General features: G+C 39.7%; 1 protein-coding gene across 1 annotated transcript in view; it reads left to right on the forward strand.

Annotated features, from left to right (window-relative positions):
- Window positions 1-12,388: 12,388 nt before the first annotated feature.
- Window positions 12,389-27,862, forward strand: part of FCRL6 (Fc receptor like 6) — a 35,352-nt gene continuing 19,878 nt past the window's right edge. The window contains 3 exon segments of the mRNA XM_069062867.1: window positions 12,389-12,528; window positions 24,207-24,227; window positions 24,987-25,232. Coding sequence (XP_068918968.1) covers window positions 12,498-12,528; window positions 24,207-24,227; window positions 24,987-25,232 — 298 coding nt within the window. The 5' untranslated portion in view covers window positions 12,389-12,497.

The following is a 27,862-nucleotide window of genomic DNA, read 5'->3' on the forward strand; positions in this document are numbered from 1 at the left end:
AAAAAAAAAACCTCCTTGCCCCTTGATATTTTTATGTTTCTTCTGACTGATGCTTACATTTCAGAATAAAACAATCCCTATTCTCAAAGAACTGACATTTTATCAGAAGAAACAACAAGTAAACATATAGAAGAAATGCAAATAGGATTAATATCAAATAGTTAAAACAAGGTAGTTAGAAAGGGAGGACATTAGCAATTTGGGGGAATGAGATGAGGAAAGATAGCAAGTAGGGCTTGAGCTACTTCTTGAAGGAAAAGAAGGATTCTTTGAGTTGAAAAGGGAATGCTTTCCAGATATGAGAGCCAGCCAGAACAAAGGCATAGAATTTGAAGATGGCGTGCCACCTTTAACCAAAGTAGCATGTGATCATTCTGAACAGTTTTTGATAATAGTAGCTAACATTTACATAGAGCTGAAAGATTTAAAAAGTGCTTTACATGTTAATTTATTTGATCCTCACAACACCCCTCTAAAGATAATCCCATTATTCCCACTTTACAGATGAAGAAACTAGTCAGACAGAGGTTTAGTGACTTGTCCAGAGTCTTACACTTAAATGTCTGAGACAGGTTTCTAATTCAGATTTTTCTGACTCCAAATACAGCACTTTATCTAATAATAGGAGTTAACATGAATCAGCATTCTCAGCTGTCTTTGGATACTAGCCCCCTTCCATGGTCATTTATCTCAGCCTTCTCAGCTGCCTTTCTGAGACCTGAGTCTACAAGTACCAGATATCAAACTATTCTACAAAAGGTTGTGGCGCTGCTTTAAAAAAAAGAGAGAGACATTGATCAGTGAAATAGATTAGGTACACAACATGGAGAAGAAGATGAATACAGTATCATGGCTTTTGATAAACCCAAAGATCCCTGTTACTGGGATAAAGACTTACTGTTTGACAAAATCTTCAGAGAAATCTGGAAAACAGTCTGAAAGAAATTACACATAAACCAAGGATTCTCCACCTTCTTTGTGTCATGGACCTTTGTAGTAGTCTGGGTAGGGAGGTTCTGTAGTCAATAATGTACAGAATAATGTGATAAAATATTAAATAAACAAGTTCATGGACCTCCAGGTTAGAAACCTCTGATAGTGGGAGAAAGACTTCAGATATAGTTGTATTGGACTATAAGCATGTACAAAGGAACTTCAAGATATCAACATATGAATATGAATATATGCCCCAAATGCATATATTATGCAAATTGCCCCACTATGAAAAATGCCCAAAATAACTAATAATTAGAGAAATGCATATTAAAGTGATTCTAAGATTCTACCAATTGGGAAAGATGACAAAAGTGATAAATATTGGAGAGACTGTGGAAAAACAGGCACACTAATGCAGTATGGGAAGAATAATAAATTAACCACTCTGGAAACCAGTTTGGAACTATACCTGCAAAATCACTAAACTATGCCCTTAGACCCAGCAGTCTCATCACTAGATCTAAACCCCAAAGAGATCAAAAGATAACAAAGAGGACCCATATGGACCCATATACACAAAACTATTTATAACAACTCTTTTTGTAGAAGTGAAGGACTGGAAACTATTGGGGAACAACTAGGCAAATTATACTATATTAATGTAATAGAATATTATTGCATGGTAAGACATGAAGAATTGGACAGTTTCAAAGAAACCTGAGAAGACTATATGAACTGATGCATAGTAAAGTGAGCAGAATGAGGAGAACAATTTATTCAATAACAGCATCTATTATTCTTTTGATTCTCATAATAACCTTGTGAGGTAGATCCTATTAATATCCCCATTTTATAGATGAAGAAACCAAGACAGATAGAGGTAAGTGACTTTACAGATACTTGCTGGTATCATCTTACCTGGCCTTTCTTATTCTACTAATTATATTGGCCAAAGAACTAGAAATTGCCTTTTCTCCTTAGTAGAAATTGTGTTGAATTTGAACCTATTTTCCCCAGACTGAGGTAGCATAGGAGAATGTTCTCCAAGATCTTAATGTGTGGGAAAGTTTGTATTTCTTCCCATGTTATGTCTTCTCAGTAAATATCATAGTAAAATCTAACTAATGTTAATTGAGTGGAATTGGAGCACTAACTGTAAGCTTTTTACTGTAAGCTTCTTTTGTAAAAAATAAAAAATTTTAAAAACCTTGCTAGTTACTGTACACAAAGTTCAATCACATCTCTGTGCCTTTCTATAGGTTGTACTACATGTTTGGGATGTACTCCCTTCTTACTTTCACTTCATAAATACTTTGTGTTTGCTTTCCCATGTGTTGCAAGATTCTGGATTCATTCTTTCAAAGTGAGATAAACTATATCTCTTCAGGGTTCTCGGGATAAACCTGAGAAGCAGCAGGGATTTCTTTCTCTAATGCTTTGGTCCTCATTTCAATCTGTTTATCACCCCTTCCCCATTGTTAGCTTCCATCCTATATTTAACTGTGTATCTCTATTACATACTCCTTGCTTTTGTTTTCAAATATATAATAAAGTCTCTTCTTTTTGTTCTCTTGTGTGCATCTTAAAAGATGACATAATGACCCCCTTTTCCTTTTTTCCTTCCTTTTTTTCTTTTTACTTTCTTAATTGCTTGCTTGATTCTCTCTTCTTTTAGCTGCCATGCCTCTATCCCCTCACCTTCCCACTACCCCATTGAGATTTTAAAAAAAGACAGAAAGAAAAAATCCCTTATGAGAAATACATATAGTCAACAAAACAAATTCCCACATTGGCTTTGTCCAAAAGTAAATTAACCTTTCTTGTGTCATAGAAGAACCTTTTGGCAGTTTGGTAAAGCCTATAGATCCCTTCCCATTTATTCTGCATCTTGAAACCACCACCTCTCTGTCAAGAAGTAGGTAGCATGCTTCATCATTAGTCCCCTGGATTTGCAATTGGTCATTGCACTGATAATAGTTGTCAAACCTTTCAGAGTGTTTTTTCTCAATTTCCCCTGAGATTCTTGACCTTTTGTTCCTCCAAATTAATTTTTCTTTTTTTCTAGCCTTATAAAGCAATCTGTTTGTAACTTCATTGATATAGGACTGAATAAATAAATTTAAGTAGTATTATCATTTTTGTTATATTGGCACAGCCGATCCATGAACAATTAATATTTTTCTAATTATTTAGATCTGCCTTTATTTCTGTAGTTGTATTCATATCAGCACAGCTAGATGGCACAGTTGAGAGAGTATTGGACCTGGAGTCAGGAACACTCATTTTCTTGCATTCAAATATAGCTTCAGACACTTAACTAGTTGTATGACTCTGGGCAAGTCACTTAGCCATATCGCGTCAGTTTCCTCATCTGTAAAATGAACTAGAGAAGGAAATAGCAAACCAATTTAGTTTCTTTGCCAAGAAAACCCCAAATGGGATTACAAAGAGTTGTATACAACTGAAAAATGAGTCAATGACATTCATATACCTGCCTCGAGTCTCTCCCCACTCCAGTCCACTAAATCTACTCCAACCCACCCCAGTACTCCACCAAAGCTATCAGATTAGTCTTCCTCAAGTTCAGATCTGACCATGTCACTTTCCATTCAATAAATTCCAGTCCCTCTAAATTAGCTCTGGAATCAAATATAAAATCCTCTGTTTAACTTTCATTATGTCACAAAAACTGCTAGGAAAACTAGAGGTAAAAACTAGGCGTAGACCAACATTTCATACCATATACCAAGAGAAGGTCAAAATGGGTACATGGTTTAAACATAAAGGATAATACCATAAGCAAATTAAGGGAGCATGAAAAAATTACCTGGCACATCTAAGGATAAGAGATGACTAAACAAGAGATAAAGAGGATCACAGGAGATAAAATGGATAATTTTGACTATGTGAAATTAAAAAGGGTTTGCACAAACAGAACCAATGCAGCCAACATTAGAAGGAAAGCCAGTAACTGGTATGTGTTGGGGCAGGGAGGGGGGTGGAAATTTACAGCAAGTTTCTCTGATAAAGGTCTCATTTTTTCAAATATATAGAGAACTGAGTCAAATGTATGAAAACAAGAGCGCTGTCCCAATTGATAAATGGTCAAAGGATATGAACAGGCAGTTTTCAGAAGAAGAAATCAAAACTGTCAATTGTCATGTGAAAAATGCTCTAAATCACTATTAATTAGAGAAATTCACATTAAGACAACTCTGAGGTGCCACCTCACACCTATCAGACTGATTAATATGACAGAAAAGGAAAATGACAAATTCTATAGGAGATGAGAAAAATAGAGACACTAATGCATTGTTGGTGGAGTTGTGAACTGGTCCAACCATAAGACTATACTCAGTTTTGCCAAATAAACCTTTATCCTGGCCATAAGCCTTTACCTTTTGCTTTTTGGAATGTCATAGTCAAAGTTCTCCTTTTTCCTTAGTGTGACAGCTTCCATGTGTGATCATGACCTTGGTTCCTTGGTACTCAAACTCTTTTTCTTTTTTACTGAAAGTATTTTTTTCTAAATAATGGAGTGGATAAAGCACTGGACCTAGAGTCAAGAAGACCTTCAAATCCTGTCACTGTCACTTACTAGTTGTGTGACTCTGGGCAAGTCACTTAACCACTAGCTGCCTCAGTTTCCTTATTTATAAAATAGGAATAATAATAACACCTCCCTAAAAAGGTTGTTGTGAAGGTAGAATGAGACAATATTTGTAAAGTGCTTTGAAAATAATAATTAATAATAATAATATTTGCTTAAATAGCTTTGAAGTTTATGATGCACTTTACATATGTTAACTAATTTGATTCTTACAACAACCCCTTGAGATTGGGGCTATCGTTATCCTCATTTTACATATAAGGAAACTGAAGTTTAAAAAAAAAAGTCACTTGCCTAGGTTTCATACAGCTATTAAGCATTCAAACTCAGGTCTTCCTGACTCCATGTCTCGTGCCCTATCCACTGCACCACCTAGTTGCCCCTGTCATCCCCATCATCATTTTCATCAGCATCACCACCACCTCCATCATTGTCATCCTTGGAAGCTTTCTATTTGGACTACGAAGATCTTAGGAATTTTCATTTTGTGGGATTTCTTTCAGGAGTTGACTAGGGACATTCTATTTTCACTTGACCTTCTGGTTCTAAGAAACGTGGGCAGTTTTCATTTATGACAAAGCATTTTTTTTTGTCATTTAGTCTTGACCATCAGTTAGTCTGATAACTCTTATATTATCACCCTTGACCTGTTTTCCAGGATACCTGTTTATGATAATATATACATTATTTTTTCCTAATCTTTAGAATTCATGTTATTCTTTATTCATGTCTCCAGTGACCAACCACAATCCCAAAGGACTCATAATGATGAAATATGTAGCCCACTTCCTGAAAGAGAGGTGATAGATTCAAGAGTACAGAATGAACCATAGTTTGGGTTTTTTTTTGGGGGGGGGGCTGAGGGGGAGGTAGAACTGGGGAACAAGATCAATTTAGGAATTTATTTTCGTTGGCTATATATGTCTGTGACAAGGATTTTTATTTGTTTGCTTTTGCCATGATGGGGAAGGCGAAGAAGTGGGAGGGAGAGAAGTTCAATCTGTGTAAAAGTAAAATAAAATTTTATTTAAAAAATATTCTGGTGTCTCGTAGAGTTGTTTTGTCTTTGACCCATTCTAATTTTCCAGAGTTCAATTGTGGGGTTAGGTTTACCACTGTCTATTCTAAGGTATTGCCATTCTTTCCTCTTTCATTATTCCATTTTGTATTTCTTGTTTCATTTCTTCTAAGTACTTTTATAGACCTTGTGATCAGGACATTCTTTTCTCTGACACTCTCCTTGGACTTGTCATGGGGTTAATCTCTTGTTCAGGGCTCACTCCACCCCCACCCCCCACCTTGATTGTGTTTGGTATTTTGGTATTTTGTTCTGTTTACTCGCATCTCTAACCTTATCTTCTGGATTAGGGGCCTGTCCTTCTGTTAAAATCCACTCCTGTACCTCTAGATGTTGTGAGGAGGTCCCAGTTGTTCCAGAGTGAGACCTTACCTACCTCATATAGGAATTGTCTGGCCTTATCTTCTGCTGTGGTTCAAGTATATGTTGCTTGGGGTGCTAGGTTGGGTACAGACGGCCAGTATACAGACTGACCCTGTATAATTCTGTGGCTAAGACTCCTTGGTCGCTACATCATGGACTGCTGTGAATCTGGCTTCTGCTATGGGCCAGGGACGCTTCACACACCTATCCTAGTCAGGGTTTCTGCAGGGTTCTGGAAGTCTCCTATACAATCTTAGACTGGATGGAGGGCTTTATAACTAATGATTTTTGGTTTTTTCCTTATATTGCTTCTTCTGGTACATTTTTAGAACTTTATTGGGCTGCTTATGGGGGATCTGAGCTTCTCTAGACCCTAACATGCTGCCATCCTCCCACAATTCCTCCTTACTCTCCCTTTAAAGAGACCACTGGAAATTTTATCTTCCCTATCCCTGCCCTAGCTGGCCCCTCTTCATCCCCCACATCCGTCCTCTGAGGTTAGCATTTGTCCATTTGTCCCTTTCCTCTCTTATATCTTTAACTTTTTCTCCTCTATAACAAGACACTAAAGGCACAGGAACTTAGATAGTCCCCCCATAAGTTTTCTTGATAATAGGTTCTCACAACCATGGTACTTGGATTCCTGGACTAGCCCTTTCCCAGCTCTGAGGGCCAGTCATCGCCTGGAAAACAACCCCAGTGACCTCCCAACTAGTGCTTCTTATCCCTAAGGAGAGCCTGGGTAGATTTCTCAATGTTCCTTCTCTCAAGAAATAAATGCAGTCTTTTATTAGAGGAATTTTCCCTTCTATATAGCTCTTAATGAGACCTCTAAGGCTGAGGAAGTTCCAGGGAGCCCAACTGTCCTGTGATACAGGTAAGATCATGCTGAGAGTATGGCCAGTATTACCCTGCCATGAGCTAACCTCAAGACTGATGGGGTTTACAGAACTTAATATATAGAAATGAATTCAGCATTTGCCATTGCTCAGCATGTTAAAATGTTCTTAGCTCTGGAAGGTGTACATGCTAAGATCTTACTTAAATTCCTTAAATGGCTGCATATAAGTTAAACTTTCAGAAATATACTTCCATAAAACCTGCTTCCAGGCACTGCTTTAAAATACATTAGGGGGAACTCAGTCTATAAAGAAACCTTTCGATTAATTGTTTGATAAAATCAAGAATTTGAAGGTTGAGAGGGACTTCAGTGGTCATCTGATCCAATAAATACATGAAAGGAATCCCCACCGTATGATAAGTAGTTCTCATACAGCCTCTCTATGAATACCTCCAAGGGGAGTTTATCTATCTTCTCCCTAGGAAGCTCATTCCAAGTTCATTCCACTTTTACATAGCTCTATTTGTTAATGAATAGTCAATAAACACTTATTGAGCACCTACTACATACCAGGAAATAAGAAAAAGATGGTCCTTGTCCTCAAGGAGCTTACAATCTACATAAAAGGAAATTGAAGGGGAGATGGAGTATGAGAAACAGAGGGCATGATCTTCTTGCAGAGGGAACCAAGAAAGACATTGTTAGCCCTCTAAAAAAAGAAGTTTTTGAAAGAATTTATCCCTCCTCCCTCCAATCAGAAGGGAGAGACAACTGGGGGTGTTAAGGAGGTATCAAAGCTGAACCAATCTCTGTGATGATGAGATTTCAAGTGATGAGCTTATCCTGGAGGAGTTTGATGTTCATGGAGTTGAAAACAAACAGATCTGCATGGGAAATGAACTGTTGGGAAGGCTTTCTTGACCTCCAGCCTAAAGTGGTTTCTGCAACTTCCACTTTTTTTTTGGTTTTATTTATTTATTTTTAATTTTCAACATTTCATTTCCTTAAAATTTTGAATTCCAAATTTTTCCCCATCTCTCCCCTCCCCCACCCCAAGACAGCATGTAATTTGATATAGGCTCTATATATACATTCATATTGAACCTATTTTCACATTAGTCATGTTGTAAAGAAAAATTAGAACCAATGGGAGAAACCATGAGAAAGAAGAAAAAGAAAGAAAGAGAGAAAGAATAAGAAGGAAGGAAGGAAGGAAGGAAGGAAGGAAGGAAGGAAGGAAGGAAGGAAGGAAGGAAGGAGGGATAGAGAGAGTTATATAGAAACGATTTTAACATTAGTCATGTTGTAAAGAAAAATTAGAACCAAAGGGAGAAACCATGAGAAAGAAGATAACGGAAGGGAGGGAAGGAAGGAAGGAAGGAAGGAAGGAAGGAAGGAAGGGAGAAAAAAGATAAAGCAAATAATATACTTCAATATGCATTCAGACCCCATAGTTCTTTTTCTGGATATGTACAACATTTTCCATCATGAGTCCTTTGGAGTAGTCTTGGATCCTTGCATTGCTAAGAAGAGATATGCAACTTCCACCGTTGATTCTGCTTCTGTCTTCTTGGGACAAGCAAAAATAAGTCTTCATACCTCCTACAACAAAACATTTCTAATACTTGAAGACAATTATCATGCCCTGACCTGAGTCTTCTCTTCCCCAGGCTTAACATGCCTGTCTTCTGGGGACAAGCAGAAAAAGTCTTTATACCTCCTCCATAGGATGGGAGGGGAAAGGAGTCAATAACTGAATACAGTTGTCCAGATGAGGTCTAAGGAAGGGATTAGTACAGTGACACTATCCCCTCCCTATTTCTGGAAGCTATATCTTTCTTAATACATATTAAGTTGTTGTTGTGATGGTGGTGATGGTGATTTGGCTGCCACATCACAAACTGATTCAAATCAAATGTTCAGTCCTCTAAAACCCAGGGATCTTTTTCAGACAAACTATTGTCTAACTATGCCTCCCCCATCTTGCACTTGTGAAATGGATTTTTTGCCCCTTAATGTACAAGTTTACATTTATCCCACTCAATTTTATCTCATTAAATTTATTCTCATCCTTCTAGGTCCCAACTGTCAGCCATTCAATGAGTTAGCTGTCCCTCTCATTTTTGTGTCATTTTCAGATTTTTTGAGAATGTAATTTAGACATTAGTTTATGTAATTGATGAAATTGTCAAACAACACAAGGTCAAGTACGGATCCCAGGGGTCCCCAGAGGAAACCCTCTGTCATATTGACATTGAACCATTCAATTCACAGCTCCTCTTTGAGTTGTGCCAAACAATCATTTCTGAATCCACCTAACTGTAAATCTAATCCTTATACCTCCATCTTCTCCACAATAATAATGAGATACTTTAGCAAATCATTGCCAAAACCCAGAGCATTCCCTTCATTTATTAGTTAATAATCCTGTCAAAAATGTAAATAAGGTTAGTATGGTGTGACCTTTTCTTGATGAAGTCATGCCAGATCTTTGTAATCACTACTATCCTTTCTAGACACTTGCCAGCCATTTCTAATTATCCCAGGCATTGATGTCAAGCTCACTGGCCCATAGTTTCAAGACTCTGCTTTCTTCTCTCTCTTTTTTTTAAGCAATTGGGGTTAAGTAACTTGCTCAAGGTTACACGGCCAGTTACTTCTGGGTGTGTTGCTAAGTATCAGAGCTCAGATTCAATCCCAGGTCATCCCAACTCTGGGGCCGGTGCTCTTACTCACTGCACCACCTGGCCACCCCTAAGCAATTGGGGTTAAGTAACTTGCTCAAGGTTACACAGCCAGGTGTTTCTGGGTGGGTGCTAAGTGTCTGAGCCCAGATTCGATCCCAAGTTATCCCAACTCTGGGGCGGCGCTCTTACTCGCTGTGCTAAGTGGCTGCCCCTTCTCTTTTTCTTTTAAACATTTTTAGGGGTTTTGGAGGCAAAGGGGGTTGAGTGAGTTCCCCAGGGTCACACAGCTAGTAAGTGTCTGAGGCCAGACATGAACTCAGGTCCTCCTGACTCCAGTGCTAATGCTTTGTCCACTGCACCATTTAGCTGCCCCTTTCTTTTCCTTTTTTAAAATATTTTTTCTTCTCTTTTTAAGAAATTGGGACATTTGTCCTTATCCAGTCTTATGGTACCTCTCCTGTTTTCAATGGTCTTTCAAATATCACTGTCAGATACTCAGCAATCCTATCTCTTAGTTCTTTTAGTACCTGAGGATGTAGTTATGTTGAAGGTTATTTTGACTCAGTAACCCATTATTCCCAGCCCAGCTTATCAAATAGTGTTGGGGGAGGCTCTGGTGGGAAAGGAAATACCAAGTCTGCAACTTTTTGTATCACCTGTTTTTGTAATGTACCCCTACCTGCAAATTGTCATTTTATTGTGACCTTGGAGAGGAACTGAGATTCAAGGGCCCCACCTCTTTTGCTAAGGTGGACCTATCTGAATTATTTTAAAGCTGTCCCCACCATGAAGCCATTGCTGATCTCCAGTGAGTAGTGGTCAAGGGGTTCCTACCTTGAGGTACTTATAATAAAATCCTTTTAATTCTCTTTGGTCTGAGTTTTTCCTTATTAATCTAGGTGAAAGCCCAAATGAAGAATTTTTCTTTCAACAGTTCATCTGGGCAAGGTCACCTGACTTCATCAGGAACAGCTAGGGTACTCTGACTACCTCCTCATTGATCTTGGATATCAACTTCCATTAGATATTTTTTGGCTTCCTCATTTCCAGTACTCTAATGGCAAAGGCCATTCTCCCTGGAAAAGAAAATAAGCTAAAAAAATGTTTTGAGCAGACTAACATGCTTTCTGTTAGAAGTTATCACTGTCCCATCTGCTCTAAGCAAAGGACCTATCCCACCCTTGATAAATGACCACTTTCATTGTCCTTAGTTTCCATTGACAGATTCACCTCATTCAGAAATTTATCATTCCTAACATATGTTCTTATAGTCATCCTCTGTAACCTGACCTTGCTTCTATCTTCTGAGCATTAATCTTAAAAAATCTAAATTTGGTTAGTGGGTTCTCTGTACCTCCACATAGATCCCTTTTGATAAATCTCATTGTTTCTTTTGCATCTTCAGAATTTCATTCTGGAGCATCTCCCATCCCTCCTGACCCAGCTTCCTTTCTTTCCCATCCTACCTTTCCTTCCTCTCCTTTTGGTCTTGGTTTGTCTGCTTTGTAAATCTGTGGTTTCATCCATCACAGTTTCTTGGAGAGGACCAATGAGACTTAAGTTCTGGATTTAAACTCTGAACAGATCTGGATTAGAATCCTGACTCTACCATTTACTAGCCCTGTGACTCTGAGCCTCAATCTCCTCATCTGTAAAATGGGAATAACCTTAAGAGTTGTAAAGAGCCTCAAACGACATCTATTCTACCTGCAGTTGAACAGGAATCTTCTCCACAACATCCCTGACAAGTGATTTGCTTGTTGGCTTCCAGAGAAGGACAACCAAGTCCCTCTCAAGTAAGTGCATACTTTGAGACAGCTCTAATCTTTAGGATGATTTCCCTTATGTAACCCAGCTTAAATAGCTTCTTCCACCCTGAGACTTTGAAGAAATACCCTAGATTTCATAATCCTCTGAATCTGATATCAGCAAAATCAGAGTAGGGCCAGATCGAATCCAGGACAGACAGGGTGATCTCTAAGCATGAAACAACAATCCAACCACCGGGTTCTTTTCCTGATCTCTCCTGAAGGTTGGAGTGAATACTAAAACTCTCATTTTCTAGAAACCCATAACCTTGTTTGTGGTCAAAGTTTGTTCTATTAAGATGAACTTAGATTAGGATGATTTTTTAAAATGGATTCCAGGGGCGGCAAGGTGGCGCAGTGAATAGAGCACCGGCCCTGGAGTCGGGAGGACCTGAGTTCAAATGTGGCTTCAGACACTTAACACTTACTAGCCATGTGACCTTGGGCAAGTCACTTAACCCCAATTTCCCTGCCCTCCCCCCTCCAAAAAATAAAATAAATTGGATTCCAACACTTATACAACTGCCCCCTTTGACTGTCCTAACCAGATTATACAGTAGATAAGAAGGCTGATCCTGAAAACAGAAAGCTCTAGGTTCAAATAAAGCATTTACGAGCTATATGACTCTTGGCAAGTCACTTAGCCTCTCTGCCTCAGTTTGTTCATCTATAAAATGGAGATAATAATAGCACCTACCTTCCAGGGTTCTTATGAGTATAAAATGAGATATTTTAAAGTGTTTTGTAAACCTTAAAGTACTGTATAAATGCTAGTTATCATATCACCATTATCATGATTATTTCCGGCTGTGTTTACCATTTTTTTAATCTCCAAAGACCCCAAACCTGAGTTTTTCAGGTTCTCACGAGTGATGCAATCTCACTAATCATACTCTGTACTCCTCTTTCCTCATGCCATCCCCATTTCCACTATACCAAATGGACATTCAGAAAAGAGGGTGCTAAAGAAAAGTCAGGGCCTAGCTACTTCCTCATATTGAAAGGAAACAGTTATCTGAAATTAATCTTCTACTTCCTCTATAGTTACTCCAAGCCATTGCCCTTGGGGCCCTTATAACCAGATCACAATTGCCACCAACACAGAGGCACCTGCCTCCTGTCTGATGTGCATTCTATTAAGGAACTTGTGTCTACTCCTTTCCCCCTGGGCTCCATGCTGCTGAAGGTGGCTCTGCTGTTCTTGGGTAAGTAAGCCCAGGGGAACTTCCTAGGGCTCTGGGAACAGGAATTCCAGGAAGGGAAATTTGGGAGCTCACGCTTTTCTTCTCCAACAGGGTCCACTAATGGAGCTAGAGATGAGAGAGAGTAAGGGAAGTGGGCATTGGTTCATTTTCCCAATCCATCCAAATCTGGCTCCTTGGCAGGGTGATCAGAGAATCCAAACCATACCAGGATGAGAATCCTCTCAATAAAATCTCCTACTGCCTTTTCTTGAAGAGCTCCAGGATACCCACCCTGTCCTAAGGCAGCCTATTCCACTTTCAGTCAGTTCTCTTGGAGAAAAAAAAAGCTTCTCCTTTACCAATGTCCCTAATAAAATGTGCAACCCAGACCCGAAAACAAAACTTTCAGTGTGATCTGATCTTTTTCTTTATATATGGCCAAATCTTCTTCTACAGCTTCCACAGGATGTTCCCACTATTGCTAGGACCAAACAGAAGGAGTTGAATCCTTCTGCTGTAGGACAGCAGATTCATATGCTTGTGTTGCCCTCAAGCATCTATTAGCACAATATTTTACACAAAGTAAAGGTTCATAAAATGTTTGTTGAGTTGACCACCTTGCAGGCTGATTGATTGAACTCTTTGAACTTATTTTCCTTAGAAATTTGAGCTTCAGAATATTGCCAGAGACCTCTGCCCCGTCAAAAAATCCCTACCTGTCTATTCAGTTCAGCAAGTAATTCAACACACATTTGTTAAGCACCGACTATGTACAAAACCCTGTAGTAGCCAGTGTTCAATAAATCAGTCAAGTCTTTATTGAGTGCTTCCTACATGCCAGGCCCTGTGCTCAGCCAGGGATTCAAGGAAAAAGAATGAAACAATCCCTACTCACAAGGAGTTTACATGCTAATGGAGAAGATAAGTACCCAACAAACACATTTATACACACATACATATATAAATATATGCAGAACAAAGACAATAAGTGAAAATGGGTATTAAGAAGTAATATACAATAATGTTTGGGAGGGAGGCCACCAGTAGCTGTGGCAGTCTTAGAATTTAAGTAATGTAAGATACTTGGCAGGAGTGGGGCAGATGGGAAGTACAACCAGAGTCAAGTCATATTAAATCTGAAATCTTGCTTCTTCCTTGCACCTCCCCCAACATTTTTACCTAAAGTAAAATACATCAGTGAAAGCCTTGAAAGGATTTAAAAAAAAGGAATCAGTCACAAAACTAGAACAGCCCAGAGGAAGGCAGAGTGGGGAGTGTGGTCATGGGAGGACCAGTTTAATCATTTGTCTTAGTGAGGAAAGGCCACCATGTGTTTAGACCTAGAAGAGACTTTTGGAGTCCATCCATTTCAACCTCTCACTTTACCAATGAGAATGCTACTGAGGCACAGAAAAGTTCAGTGACTTGTCCAGGGTCACACAGCTAGACAGAGAAAGGAATTGAACTAGGTCTTCCTGGCTTCAGGTATCCTGATAACTCTATAAACTACATCAGGGATTAAACACCAGCCAAAAGGGAATCATTTCCACCAGCTGCTTCATTGTCATTTACTGGGGTAGAGAAGTGCTGTTAGATGTAGGACAGGTCAAGAATCTTTGCCCAGAAATTTAGTCCTTAAATTGATCTGAGAGCTGCCCTGTCCCTCCTGTAATTTCTATCCACAGGTCCTGGTTCTGTCCTCTAGAGTAATAGCTGAATCTGTTTCGTTTTACCTTTCTTATCTCTTCTGAAATGTAAGAACCACTACTACAATACTTATGGGGCAGGTGCATACACTCAGTGGATACTCCAGGTCACCCCTAGGGCATTTGTTTTTGAACCCTAATCATTTTTCCAAATGATTCAGGGTTCATTACTCTTGGGCTCTGAAGAAAATCATTGAAAGAAAGGATTGATCAGATCATCATATTCACATTATTAGCAGAATTGTCCTTTAAATGAGTGATTTTGTGACGAACTAACCACCACACTCAGGAAACAGACCACAGGCATAAATAAAATATAACAATTTGAGAGAAAAGTTTATTGAATAAAGTCAGCAGAAGTCTCAAAATAGGTAGAAATAAGAATAAGTATTCCTCAGATCTGTCTTGAGTTGAGTCTCCACCATCTATCCAAGACCACCACCAGTGGGGGAGAAAAAAAAAAGTAGGCAAAAGGAAAGGACAATTGGGAAAGGGGGAAAGGTGAATGTCCCTAGGCATCCCAAGGAGGATCTTTAGATGAGACATAGTTGGGGGGAATGATAGCAGCCCAAACTCAAGTGGGTACTAGAACCAAAGGAAGCAACTTTTTCCAAGTGTTAACATCAAAGATGGCTGATGGAGAGGGGGATGTCAGAGAGAGAAGAGGTAGCTTTCCTTTTTATTTTTTAAGGTTCCATCACAGACATACATTCCAGATGATTTAAATTTCTTTTGAAGAAGACTTTAGGCACACAGTAGGATGAATGGGATGGGATGGTTAGAGAGGGCTTGAAAGGTTCATCCTTCTTGTCTCTGCTTAGGCTAAGGGAATCTTTTAGCTAAAAAAAAATACCAAAAAAATCTACTTCACTTGGACTGAATTGAACATATTATAGTTTTGAAAACAGGAGATCTTCTCGACTGCTCTGGGATAAATAAAATATAGCAATTTGAGAAATTGCATGACTAGCTGAAAACAAGCACGCTTATTCTAAGGAGTCTTGCATATGTGTGAGCACTCACTTGTTTGAACATAGTCAAAGGGAATGGCCTAGAGGCTTATTCCTTCAGAGAGTACAATTTAGTGTTAGTTTAAAGGAATTTCAGCTTTCTCCTTGAAATCCACATATGAATTCTGACCTAAATAAAAGGCATTTGAGTGGGTAAGGGAAAAAGTAACAAGAATTCCAATGTTAAGCAGAAAAAAGTTCTCAGTGTATCAATATAGCTAGATATACACATATACATTCTCTACAAAGCAATTTCAGTTCATTTATGTTCAGGGAAGAACAGTGACAATATTGCAATTAGTGCAGTAACAATAAGCCTAAATTGCAAATACATCCTTATATGCTTTGCTAATAGGAGTATAGAACTAAAGAGACCAGATTTTATGGAAAATTTGGCAGCAATTTAAGTTCTGTTGGTCCTGAAGTAGAAATTCATTCATGGGCTACCTTCTTTACCTACAGAAAGGTAGCATGTCACTACATTAATTATCCAGAGAGGGAATATAATATCAGAGATGTTCACTAGGTGGCACTATACTCAAGCCCACCAACTGAGTGGTCTTATCAAGGACTGCAGTGTGCACTCAGCTTCTCATACCAGAAAATTGCAAGGCACTAATGGTTAGGCAACTTTAAAATTCATAGTAACCTGGTTCTGAATTTAGATTAGTGAATAATTGAATATTATTCATATGAAAGCACATAACTTAGAGCCAGCCCTCAACAGCACACTTGAACTTTCCTTTCTAAGGGTGGACAAATGTCTCCTGCCCCTCAAATCCCCAAGACATAGGAAATCAGCAAATGTGGCAGTCATTAAGGCTACGTGATTTATTTAACATAACAAAAATGCCAGGGAAAAGGTTTCAGCACTTCTACATGGGAGCTCTGACACCAAACATAACCCAAAACCTCCTCCTGCTTGCCCTCCTACCTTTTTCAGGGATTATCCCAAAGCCTTCCACCCAAGCTATGGGAAAAAAACAAAGGGAAGTGTTGTATATCTGGGAGCTACCTCAGAATCAGGACTTAACTCTAAGCAAGGGAAAACAGAGGAAGTGAGCTTCCCCTTTCCTCGTCGATATGAAAGGAGTCACAGTAGCTGCCAGTCTCCCTTCCCTGATTTGGTAAGTTGCTGGTGTCTCTGGCTTCCAGATCATTTGGGGGCATTTTGGCCTCAGGCAGCGTTTGAGCCTGGCAGATAAAGTGTCTGTAAAGGGCCACACCCATAGTATTAATCCAAATGCTGAGGCTATACCTTATTTTGTTTAGCATGGCAAACAGGAAGACTCCTTCAAATGGCAAAGAAAGAAAGGGGATAAAATCAATTCTGGATGCCAAAGTGCAGATCTCATTTCCTTCCTCCTACTGCATGGCTTCCTGTTCATTGTGAGCCTGTACTGGTGGGAATACTGATATTTTCTAGTAAAGAATAAAAGATCTGACCAATTTCTGAAATGCTCTCCCAAAACTTTTGCTTAAAACTGCACTAAGACTTTGGGGATGCCCTATATGTTACTTTAAGGTTTGAAAAGAATATCGCCCATGTAATCTTTCGCAAGCCTTGAAACCACTCTGACAGGAAGGTGCTACAGCTGTTCTTATCTCCATTTTGCCATTTAAGAAACTGAGTACTAGCGAGATTAAGTGCCTGACCTATGGTCACAGCTAAAGTGTTAGAGGTGGGCTAGACCATAACTTCCTAAAATTTGAACACTCAGTACTGCTTAGGGCAGCCTAAAATGAAGGAGTTGAAATAGGTGGTCTTTCATGAGGCAGTTGGTGGTGCAGTGGCTAGAGTCTTGGACCTGTAGTCAGAAAGACCTGAGTCTAAATCTGATCTCAGATACTTGCTAGTTATGTGACCCTGGCCAAGTCATTTAACCTCTGTCTCAGTCATCTTAACTATAGAATGGAGATATAATAGTAATTTCAAAAGTAATAATTAATTTTAAAGTAATGATAAAAGTGTTGCAGGAATTAAATGAGATAATATTTATAAAAAGCTTTTGGCACAGTATCTGGCACAAACTAGGTACTCTGTAAATGCTTATTCCCTTCCTCCCTTTAATGTCCCTTCCAGCTTAAAATCCTGTAATCTCCTTGACTCTCAACTTGGTCATCCAAAATATTAGCTATCACTCCTAGTTTTGTATCCTATACAAGTAATGGTTAGTCATTGGTTAAAAAAAATTAAACATTGAAGAAGACAGGGCTAAGGATGGGGGAACCTTAAGACTCTTTTAGCATAGCTATTCAGTCAGCTACAAATCCACAGCCACATAAGGCACAGTACACATTACTCCATCGTGTTTATGAGGACATCATGAGAAACTTGGTCATTGGCCTTTTGGAAGTGTTCTACTGATTTTAAAGGGTTTTTTTTTTGTTGTTGTTTTTTGTATTTTTTTCCATTCCACCATATTGCTTTAGTATGAATTTGTAGTTGTTTCCCCCTCCCTTGAAATCTTTAAGAAGAGACTAAATGACTATTGGGAGACTTTTTGTTTGGGAATGATGAAGAGTGTGATTTCAAGATCAATCAATCATTCAATAAGCATTGTCCTTGGATGAGACCCTGTAATTTTGTCTAAAAGGATTGTTTTCACAATTTTAAAAATGTTTAGTGCTTCTCCTTGTTGCCTGACCTTGGAGAGTGAATATTTTCTTATTTTGATAATAAATCAAGGATTTAGACTAACAGATGTCTAAAATTCTTCCCAACTCTTAAAACCTACATAAAAGTGGCCATCCCATAGAGCATGTGTGGGAATAGGCCTTGGACCCGGCCCCTTGTGGTGAACCGTTTGTTTACATGCCAGACACTTCGTTAGGCACTAGGGATATGAAGACAAATTTGAGAATCCCCGCCCTCAAGGAGTTTTCATTCTATCAAAGAAGACAACATGCATGTGTCCATATATAAGGACACACATGATAAATATAGGGTAATTTCAAGGGGCAGATATCAGCAACTGGGAGATATCAGGAAAAGCCTCATATAGAAGGGGGAATTTGAACTGAGCTTCAAGTACTTCGAGCTCTAAATCAATTATCCTGTGACCTTTATCTTTTCTGTGACCACCACTCTGTGAACCAGAGGATGGAGCACCCTACCCTCCTAAGGGACCCCTAGCTCTGAGTCCATGAAGAATAAGGTTCTGTCCCAGAGGAATCTGACTTCTAAAAGAGAGAAATCGGGCTCACCTCATACTCTCTGGCTCGTTACATTCATACCCACAGAGCCCTGGGATCATCTCTTGAAGTATAGATTTAGTTCATGTCTAGGGTCTACTCAAAAGAAAGAAACAAAGTCTTCTAGAAAGGAACTCAATATAAGGCAAGGGAATAAGAATAAGCATCAATTAAGTGCCTACTATATGCCAAGCACTGTTTTAAGTGCTGTGTAGATATTATCTCATTTGATCCCTACAACAGTTCTGGGAGGTAGGTGCTGGTCTCTATCCCCATTTTACAATTAAGTAAACTGAAGCTAAGTGACTTGTCTAGGATCACACAGACAGTAAATTCTGAGGCAAGATCTGAATTCAAGTCTTCCTAACTTCAGGCCCAGTGCTCTATCCATCTAATCCCCCTGGTATTGCTTCAAGTGATTTTACAAATATTATATCATTGTTATGCAAAGTAAATCAGACATAGGACAACTCTTAATTTCTTCCACCACAAAAGAAATACTGAAAACTGAAGACTCATAACTACAGATTGACAAATACATAAAGCACAATTCAACAACCAACATCCCTGAGGTACTCTCCTGGGAAATTAGCATTTAAAATGTTAAAATACAAAAGATTTCATAGGATTTCTGAATAGGCATAGCACCTTTATCTTGGTTCTGCTGAGCAGTTCACATCTTCTGGCAAGCCAGGGCTTGGTTTAGGCTCATCCTCCTGGAGCTGGCCATCTCTTTCAAGAAGCTTTCTACTAAGTGACCTCCTGCTGGGAAACCACACCAGAACCCAGGAATTCTCCACCTCTCAAACTCACAAAGTTGCTAGCAACCTCCTGTCTATCTCAAGATTCAATTACCTGTGTCCAAGGAAAAAAACAAAACAAAAGAGACAGGTAGGGCTTTTAGTTTCAGTCTCATGCTCATGCTCTCACTGCCATGACTAGTGTTAAAGCTTTCTCTCAACTTCTTGGGAAACCCACAATTGTCATCAGGCCCCCCATGACCATGGGTCAAAGACAGGTAACAGGGGGCGGCTAGGTGGCACAGTGAATAGAGCACCGGCCCTGGAGTCAGGAGAAACTGAGTTCAAATGCGGCCTCAGACACTTAACACAGAACTAGTCGTGTGAACTTGAGCAAGTCACTTAACCCCAATTGCCCTACCTTCCCCACTCCAAAAAGCAAAAAAAATAAAAAAGATATCTACTCTCACAGATAGCAAAGTCAGATTCCTGGGGTACAGATTCTATCTTTATAGCCTTTCAGGCTTGCTTTGAGTGCACAGCTAATCAGTAGCATTTCCGTAGCAACTTCTTGTTCTTCAGTTGTCTCAGTCATGTCTGACTCTTCTCGACCCCTTTGGGGTTCTTGGTGCAACTCTGCCTTGTTTAAATCCAGTTTGTGTGCAATCCAAAACATCATCCCGAGATGTCATTGTTCCTCTTCAAAAACAAAAAAAAAAGTACAAACAACAACAGTGATTCACCATTTCCTTCTCCAGCTCATTTCATAGATGAGGAAACTGAGACAAACAGGGTTAAGTGACTTGTCCAGGGTCACACAGCTAGTAAGCGTCTGGGGACAGATTTGGACTCAGGAAGATGAGTTTTCCTGACTCCAGGCCTGGCACTCTATCCACTGTGCCACCTAGCTGCACTCTATAGCAATTTAGGATGAAGTAAAACATTTGACAGGAGAGCAAGGGATAGAAAAGGAGTCAAGGAAGTTGATCAAGAGAGAAAAGGGGAGTACTTGGAATGCAAGTAGTAGGATTTATTATCAGAATAAGAAAATATTCACTGTCCAAGGTCGTGCAACAAGGGGAAGCAACTAAACACTTTCATAATTGTGAAAACAATCCTTTTAGACAAAATTGCAGGGTCTCTTATCCAAGGACAGCAAGTAGTTGTTACCACCATGGATGAGACCATCTGCTTTACTGCGTCCTTGAGTAGAAATTGGAGACATTCTAATAATAGGCCACTAGGTGTTGGGGGATTTCTACGCTGTTAGTCCATCAAGATCATCCGAAATAATTATGGTTCCTATTTTTCCCCCATAATAGCTACTAGGGCAGAGGTGGGGACTTCCCACCATGGGAAGTCCAAAGAAGAGCTGTTGGCATCCCGTACCACATGCTCAGAAGACAGCAGGAGTAAAAGTTGTTTCTCCTTGTAAAGTCCACTGGGTGAGAGGCTCTTCCTGCCAAATCCTCTTCCTTAACCAATGTACCCCCATTATGGGCTGGAGGAACACCTAGGGACCAACCAGAACCCTCTGATCACATCTGCTCTTTTTATCAAGGGATTCACCAAAAGGGGCCAGGCCCAAGGTCTATCCCCATACATGATCTATGGAATGGCCACTGTCACATAGGTTTTTAGGGTTGGAAAGAATTTTAGACATATGTTAGTCCAAATCCTTCATTTTAAAAATGAGAAAATGCAGACTTTACAGAGGGGAAATAACTTGCTCAGAGTTCCACAGGTAATTAGTAATAGAGCCAAAGGTTTAAACTTGGGTTGTTTCACTCCAAATTCAGCACCTTTTCCACTATATCTGACACAAATTGTAAGTTTAACACAAAGTACTAGAAATTTGTCTAGTATAAGTCCCTAATAGAATATCAGAGACTGGATCAGAATCTCCTTTCAAATTGAAAGAGAAAAAAAAAGGAGATAAAAGCTGTGAGATGCCTTCTAGAGGTCCCATCTATAAAATGGCTATAAGGGATGGCTTGCTGAGTGGGGACAGAGAGGGATATCTTTAGAAATGAACACCATGTAAAAACAAAAGATGTCAATGCAAATTTTATGAGTAAGAAGGGACTATTAATGCTTGCATAACCTATTTGATAGGGTTATGGGGGTCAGATAATATACTTTGTAAGAACAAAGTGTGGCATAAATGCAAGCTATCTTTATAATTATTCTTCCCAGAGGGATTGCTACAGGGACTCTATGTCCATTCTGATAGTGTCTGACCACTATGCCTGAGCCATTTATAGTCTGTCTGTTCTGTCCAAGATCTTGGCTTCGCAAATCTGACTCCTCTCCTTAGATGTACTCCTAGGGCTTGTTGGCTGCAAACCCTCCCTTCCTCTCTTTCTGGGTAAGGCTCTAAAGTCTGACCCAGTCCCTGCCCCAAGCTGCTCTCTGCTGCCTTCTACTGCCTGAGGTGAAAATCACACATTCCTTACCTTCCCAAGTCTTTGGCAATCTGAGGAAATGTAATGGACTCCTCAAAACACTGTTTTTAAATGCATAAAACAGAATACATAAAATTTTAAAGGACAATGGTATTGAAATTAAGATGAAAAATTTTTCCCATCTAAGTTCAAACACCCTTGAAATCTACCTTGTGGACCCCAGGACTATCTCAGTAGCCTGATGGTCAGTCAGCCTGTTTTGTCTCTCCTCACCCCCAATTCATCTGCCATTCAGCCATCAACCTGATCTTCCTAAAGTGCAGGTCTAACCACATCACTTCCCTATTCAGTAAACCCCTCTGGATCCCTATTACCTCCAGGATCAAAAATAAAATCCTTCCTTTAGTGTTCAAAGCCCTTCAGAATCTGGCCCCCTTCTACTTTTCCAGGCTTACCCTTACTTCTCATCACATATTCTTCAACCCAGTGACACTGGACCTCTTGCTATTGCTCAAACAGGATGCATCATCTTTTAATTCAGGGCATTTTTCATGAGCTATCCTCCCATACTTGGATTTCTCTTCTTCCTCATCTCAACCTCATGGCATCCTTCGAATCACAAATAAAATCCTATCTTCTATCAGAAGCCTTTCCTAATTTCCCTTAATGCTAGTACCTTTCCTCTGTTGGTTATCTACAATTTCTCTTCTATAAATCTTGCTTGGGCATGATTATTTGAAGGTTTTCTCCCCTATTCGACTGCAAGTTCCTTGAGGGCAGGGACTAACTTTTGCCATTCTTTGTATCCTTAGCACTATGCCTGACACACAATAGGTGCTTAATAAATGCTTTTTGATTGGGTTACTGACTGATTGATAAGGGACCTACTTCATTGAAAAGTAGCCTCCTCTACTTTGGTGTAACTCCATTAGGAAGTTTTTTCCTGACATTGAGCCTAACTTCGACCTTTTTGCAACTTCCACCAATTTCCTCCTATAGGACCAAGCAAAACAAACCTAATCTCTCTGCTATATGAGAGCCCTTTAAAAATATGGTCACAGCTGTCATAGGATCATAGATGAAGAAAAATAGAAGAGATCCAGAGGTATAGGGGGCTCAAGATCCACTTGTGGCACTCCCAAGAGTGGCCTGAACCAGATTAAAATGTAATTGGAACATATTTAACAAAACAAATAAAAATACAATAAAATATTGATTGTATTAGTGTTATTTTCTAAGTAAATATACAGCCAGCAAGGCTATATGTATGCAGGATTTAATGGCCTCTGTTTCTAAGTTTGATAACATTAATCTAGTTCAATTCCCTCATTTTGCAGATAAGGACACTGAGGCCCAGAGAAGGTGTTACTTACAAAGACAGTAAGTGACAGAGTCAGGTTCAAACCCAGATCATCTGATAACAACAATAATTAATATTTATAGTAATTATTATATTAATTTATATACTTTAAGGTTTGCAAAACACTTTCATATTTTATTTCTTTATCTTTACAGCAACTCTGTGAGGCCAGTGCAGTTATTAATCCCATTTTTCAGATAAGTAATGTACCCAAAGTCACATAGCTAGTAAGTGCTGTTATATCCTGAAATAAATTAATGCCATAAGTTGGAGAGTAAAGTGTCTTTAATTAAGATAACAGGGTAGCAAACCTGCCACCCTGGGGAATGTCCAGTGGATTTTCCAATTCCAAGACCCATGCAAAAGCTTCTTATGCCTTTAGGAGGAGAGGGGAAGAAGCAGGTATGAGATAACAAGGCCTGGTCATAAAACGCCATCCACCTCAGGCAATCAAACAAGGAGAACCACTTCATTCTGGCCGTTTTGCCTTTCATGCCATGCATTCCAGGGGAAGGGGGGAAGAACATCAAAGGCCTAGATCCAACTCAAGCCAGGTCCCCCGACAAGGCAATATTTCAGGATGAGACTTAAGATCTAACTCAGCTCAACCTAATCAACACTACCTTGCTGGGAATGTTACTGACTTTCTGACATTGCCAACTTCATTTAGGAAGTTGTAGGTAACATTACATTTGGTATTGACAATTTTTGCCCTTACAGTAACAATTTTCCATCAGTGCCTACGGGAGTAGTGCAAGTCAGGTCCCCTTGACTTGAGATCCAACCCTCCACTCCAGCTATCATGCCCATATCCAGCATTCTCTCCACTGCCAAGTTGTTTAAGACTCCTATAAATGTTACCTAAAACAGTCTTGCAGCAGACATATTGGAAGGCATGAGGATACTTTACCATTTAGGACACCTCTCTAAATTAGTAATGGCTTACAATTCGATTGATCTTAAATTAAAGGATTTTTTTTTCCTGGTAGAATAGTGGGATTTTTTTATTCTTCAGCCCACCAAATGTATTCTCTTGCTCTCCTATGTGTATATCTTGTCTCTCTAGCTGTTATGTCATATCCTTCAGGGAAGGAAGGACCTGTGTCTTCTCTCCCTTTTATTTTCCCTCCCCACAATGAGACCTAGCAGCCTAGCACCCGCTGCCCACAGTGGGCACCAATAAAAGCTTTTCCTACAGATTCACTCAAAGTTTACCTCCTCCTCCCTATGAGAAAGCCCTTTCTAGAGTCTCACCTAATTGTCATCTCTCTGCTCTCTTACAGCTCTTTTCATTGGAAAGTCTGGTGAGTCCTACCTTCCTTGCTTCTCTCTTCAGTCCTACAGTCTGACATTGTGGCCCAGCCCTGATTTCCTCAGCAATCTCGGTATCTCTCTGAGGGGAATCCCTTCACTCCCCAGAGCTTTTTGTGACAGGAAGTGAAGGACCATGAAAAGAACACTAAATTTACACCAATCTAATATCCCCTCATCCCAGAGCTGGAGCATGGACTAATCCTTTCCTACTGCCTTTTGGCTTACGCACTGGTCCCTCTACAGTGTAGTATCTCTGAGCTAGAGGGAGACAACTTTCTCTCTCTCACCCTCACAAAGCAGTCTGGGCTTTACTCTACACACACAAACACTCCTACTTCCTAAACCTCACTGGGAATTCTGGGTCTAATACCCCACTCTCTGAGAATACTAATTTCTCCCTATGATGAGCTATCATCCCTTCCCTGACATCCCTGAACTTCACTCCTCTCCACCCCCCCTCATCCTCACTTTCCCCTCACTAAGAATTATTTTGAACTTTATTCTCTTTTCACTAAGAGCCCTGAATCTCACTTCCCATCACTGAGCAGCATCTGAATATCATTTCCACCTCATAGAGCACTCTGAACCTTCCACCTTCTCAGTGGGGACCATGAGCCTCACTGTCCTTGGAGTAAAGGCCTTGAGCTTCCCTCCCTTCCAGTAAGGACCCTGGGCCTCACTCTTCCCCTCTCTTCAGAATCCAGAGCCAGTCCCTGGCATCTGTGTATCTGTCTCCTTTTACATCTCAGATGTCATCACAAAACCCATCCTGTCTCTTCAACCTCCATGGACCACTGTCTTCTTTTATGAGAAAATATATTTAACATGTGGACATCTGGATCTCATGGGATTAAGAAACATCCTATGGTACAGGAATGGGAAGAAGCTCTACACAACTTCTAAAAACAGCACTGTGATCTCAAAAAGTGGACAATACAGCTGTGGGAGTTTGGAGTCTGCCCTCAGAGACCCTGTGAAGATCACCTTCTCTAATGGTGAGCAAGGGGCACAGAGGGGCTTCAGGAAATCATTTCATGTCCATCATTTAAAGATCCCAAGGGGATGTTCTAGGGATTCAACTTTGAGTTTCCTCCCTCCCCTTGGATCCCACACTCTTTCTACGAACTGGCAGAAGCCTGGTCAGGTTCTAGAGTTTGTGGAAGAGTTAAAGTCTTGGGGAGACCTATGGGAACAGGTCCTGGTGACCAGAGTGATGGAGATGCTCTTAGACAGTAATAAGTGTTCATTTGTTCTACCCTTATTAGGGTCTTCAGAGGCAAGAATGGACGGGGAGGTAAGGAGGAGTTTTTTATGTGTTAAGAGGATTTTTCCTATGATTGAACTGTTATAGGGATCTAATAAGGAACATCTGCTAAAGCAGATAGGCACCTTCTCTTCCATTCATAATCAGAGTTGTCTAGGAGCACTGAGAGGTTAAGTGATTTGCCCAGAATCACACAGCTACACATCTTACAGGCAGGACATAAGCCCAGCTCATCCTAATTCTGAGGGGATCTGTCCATCCACAGGACCATGCTTACTGTCAAGTAAAAACTTGTGAAACAAAAAGAAAGTTAGAGTAGAGAAGGTCAGGGATTAAGGGAGTAGAAAGGGAGAAATGGATGGGAAGAAGGAAGGGAGGAAGAGAAGAAGGAAGGGAGAGAGAAAGGAAGAAATGCAAAAAGGAAGAAGGGAAAGAAGGAAGGAAGGAAGGAAGAAAGGAAGGAAGGAAGGAAGGAAGGAAGGAAGGAAGGAAGGAAGGAAGGAGGGAGGGAGGGAGGGAAGGAAGGAGGAAGGGAGGAATGAACAGAGGGAGGGGAAGAAAAGAGAGGAGGGGAAGAAGGGAAGGAGGGAAATGTTATTCCATAGGCCCTGGACCTTGGGCACTAAATGAAGAGCAAAATGTGCCCCATGGCTGTCACTGAGAGGAAAGGAGGTCACCTTGGGATTTACCTCACTCAGCCTCTTGGTGAGGGACATGCCAGGAGCCAATATGAAAGCCCTAGAGAAGGGAGACAGAAGGAAGAAGTATCATGAGTGAGGTTTTAAATGACTCAGATATTCATGTCATGACTGGTATAATGTTGATGAATGACATTAAAATTACTCAAACAGTGAACAAATATTTACTCAGGAGGTTGTTTTTAGATAAATTTTTATTGATATCTTTTGTTTTAAAATCCCCTAAATTTCCCCATTTCCCTCCCATATATTCTCCCAGAGAGCCAACCCACGTGACAAAGATTTTCTTTTAAAAAAAAAGAAGAAAAAATAAACCAGTAAAATCGATCAACATATCAAAAAAAAACTGCCTATATTTAATGTTACACATGGTGAAACACACACACACACACACACACACACACACACACACACACACACACACCCCTCTGCAGAGTAGTAAAGAAAAATGTTTCCTCATATCTTTTCTTTGGAATCAACCTTATTCTTTATAATTTTGTAACATTCATTTTCAGTTGTTTTGTGATTGTTCTTTCCATTTCCATTGTTGTAGTCATGTGTATGTTATTTTCTTGACTCTCCTTCCTTAATTTTGCATCAGTTCATATAAGTCTTTCCATGCTTCTCTGTACTCATTACATTTGTTGTTTCTTACAATATTTAATAATATTCATTTGCCACAATTTCTTTAGCCATTCCTCAGTTGATGGGTATCTATCAGTTGTAATATCAATCATTAAGTACTTACCATTTGAAATGTACTGTGTAAGGTGTCAGGGAAGATATAATAAAATTTAATTCTGTTTTATTTTATTTTTATTTCCATATTCTCTTGCTCACTGCTCGCCCTCTCCAACCCATTAAGAAGACAAGGAAAAAAAGACCTTGACAAATATGTATAGTCATGCAAAACAATTTCCCACATTAACCATGTCCAAAAAAGAAAGAAAATATGTTTCAATTTGTACTCTAAGTACATCATTTCTCAAGATATTAAAAAAATTTTCAATATCGCTCTAAATGCTCTCTCCTCTCTTGGATTCCAAGACACCACATTCTCCTGATTCTCTTACTAACTGTCTAAACTGCTCTTTCTTTTTCTCTAATACTAGCTCTTCCTCCCCTTCCCACCCCTTTAGGTGGATATATCCTAAGTTTCCGTCCTTGGTCCTTTCTTTCCTTTCTCCCTAGGGGATCTCATTCACTGCCCCAACTTCATTACCATCTCTATGCAGACAATACTCAAAACTACACCTATTCTCCAAGTTCCAAACATCTCCACCTAGATTTTCCACTGACGTCTCAAACATATATCCAAAGCAAACATTATTATTTTCCCTTCCAAACCTTTTCCCTCTGACTTCACTATTTTATTAGCAACATAATCCATGCAAACTCTTCTGCTTGAAATGTCAGTGTTACCTTTAACTCTTCGCTCTCCATCTTCCATCTGCAATATCTCATATCTGTCCCCATTTGTCTATTCCCACTGCCAACATCCTAGTACTAGTTCTCATTTAATCAATCAACAACCAACAAACATTTATTAAGTACTTACTGTATGCCAGGCTCTATAGGAGGTGCTTGGGGGGAAAAAAAAAAGCAAAAAACGGTAATTCCACCCACTTATGCTATTTCAGTAGTCATTTAATGGGTCCTCCCA

Source organism: Petaurus breviceps, unplaced genomic scaffold (assembly GCF_028583685.1).
Source record: "Petaurus breviceps papuanus isolate PSGF00001 unplaced genomic scaffold, PetGlider_PUasm1.0 90510, whole genome shotgun sequence".
NCBI classification, from domain to species: Eukaryota; Metazoa; Chordata; class Mammalia; order Diprotodontia; family Petauridae; genus Petaurus; species Petaurus breviceps.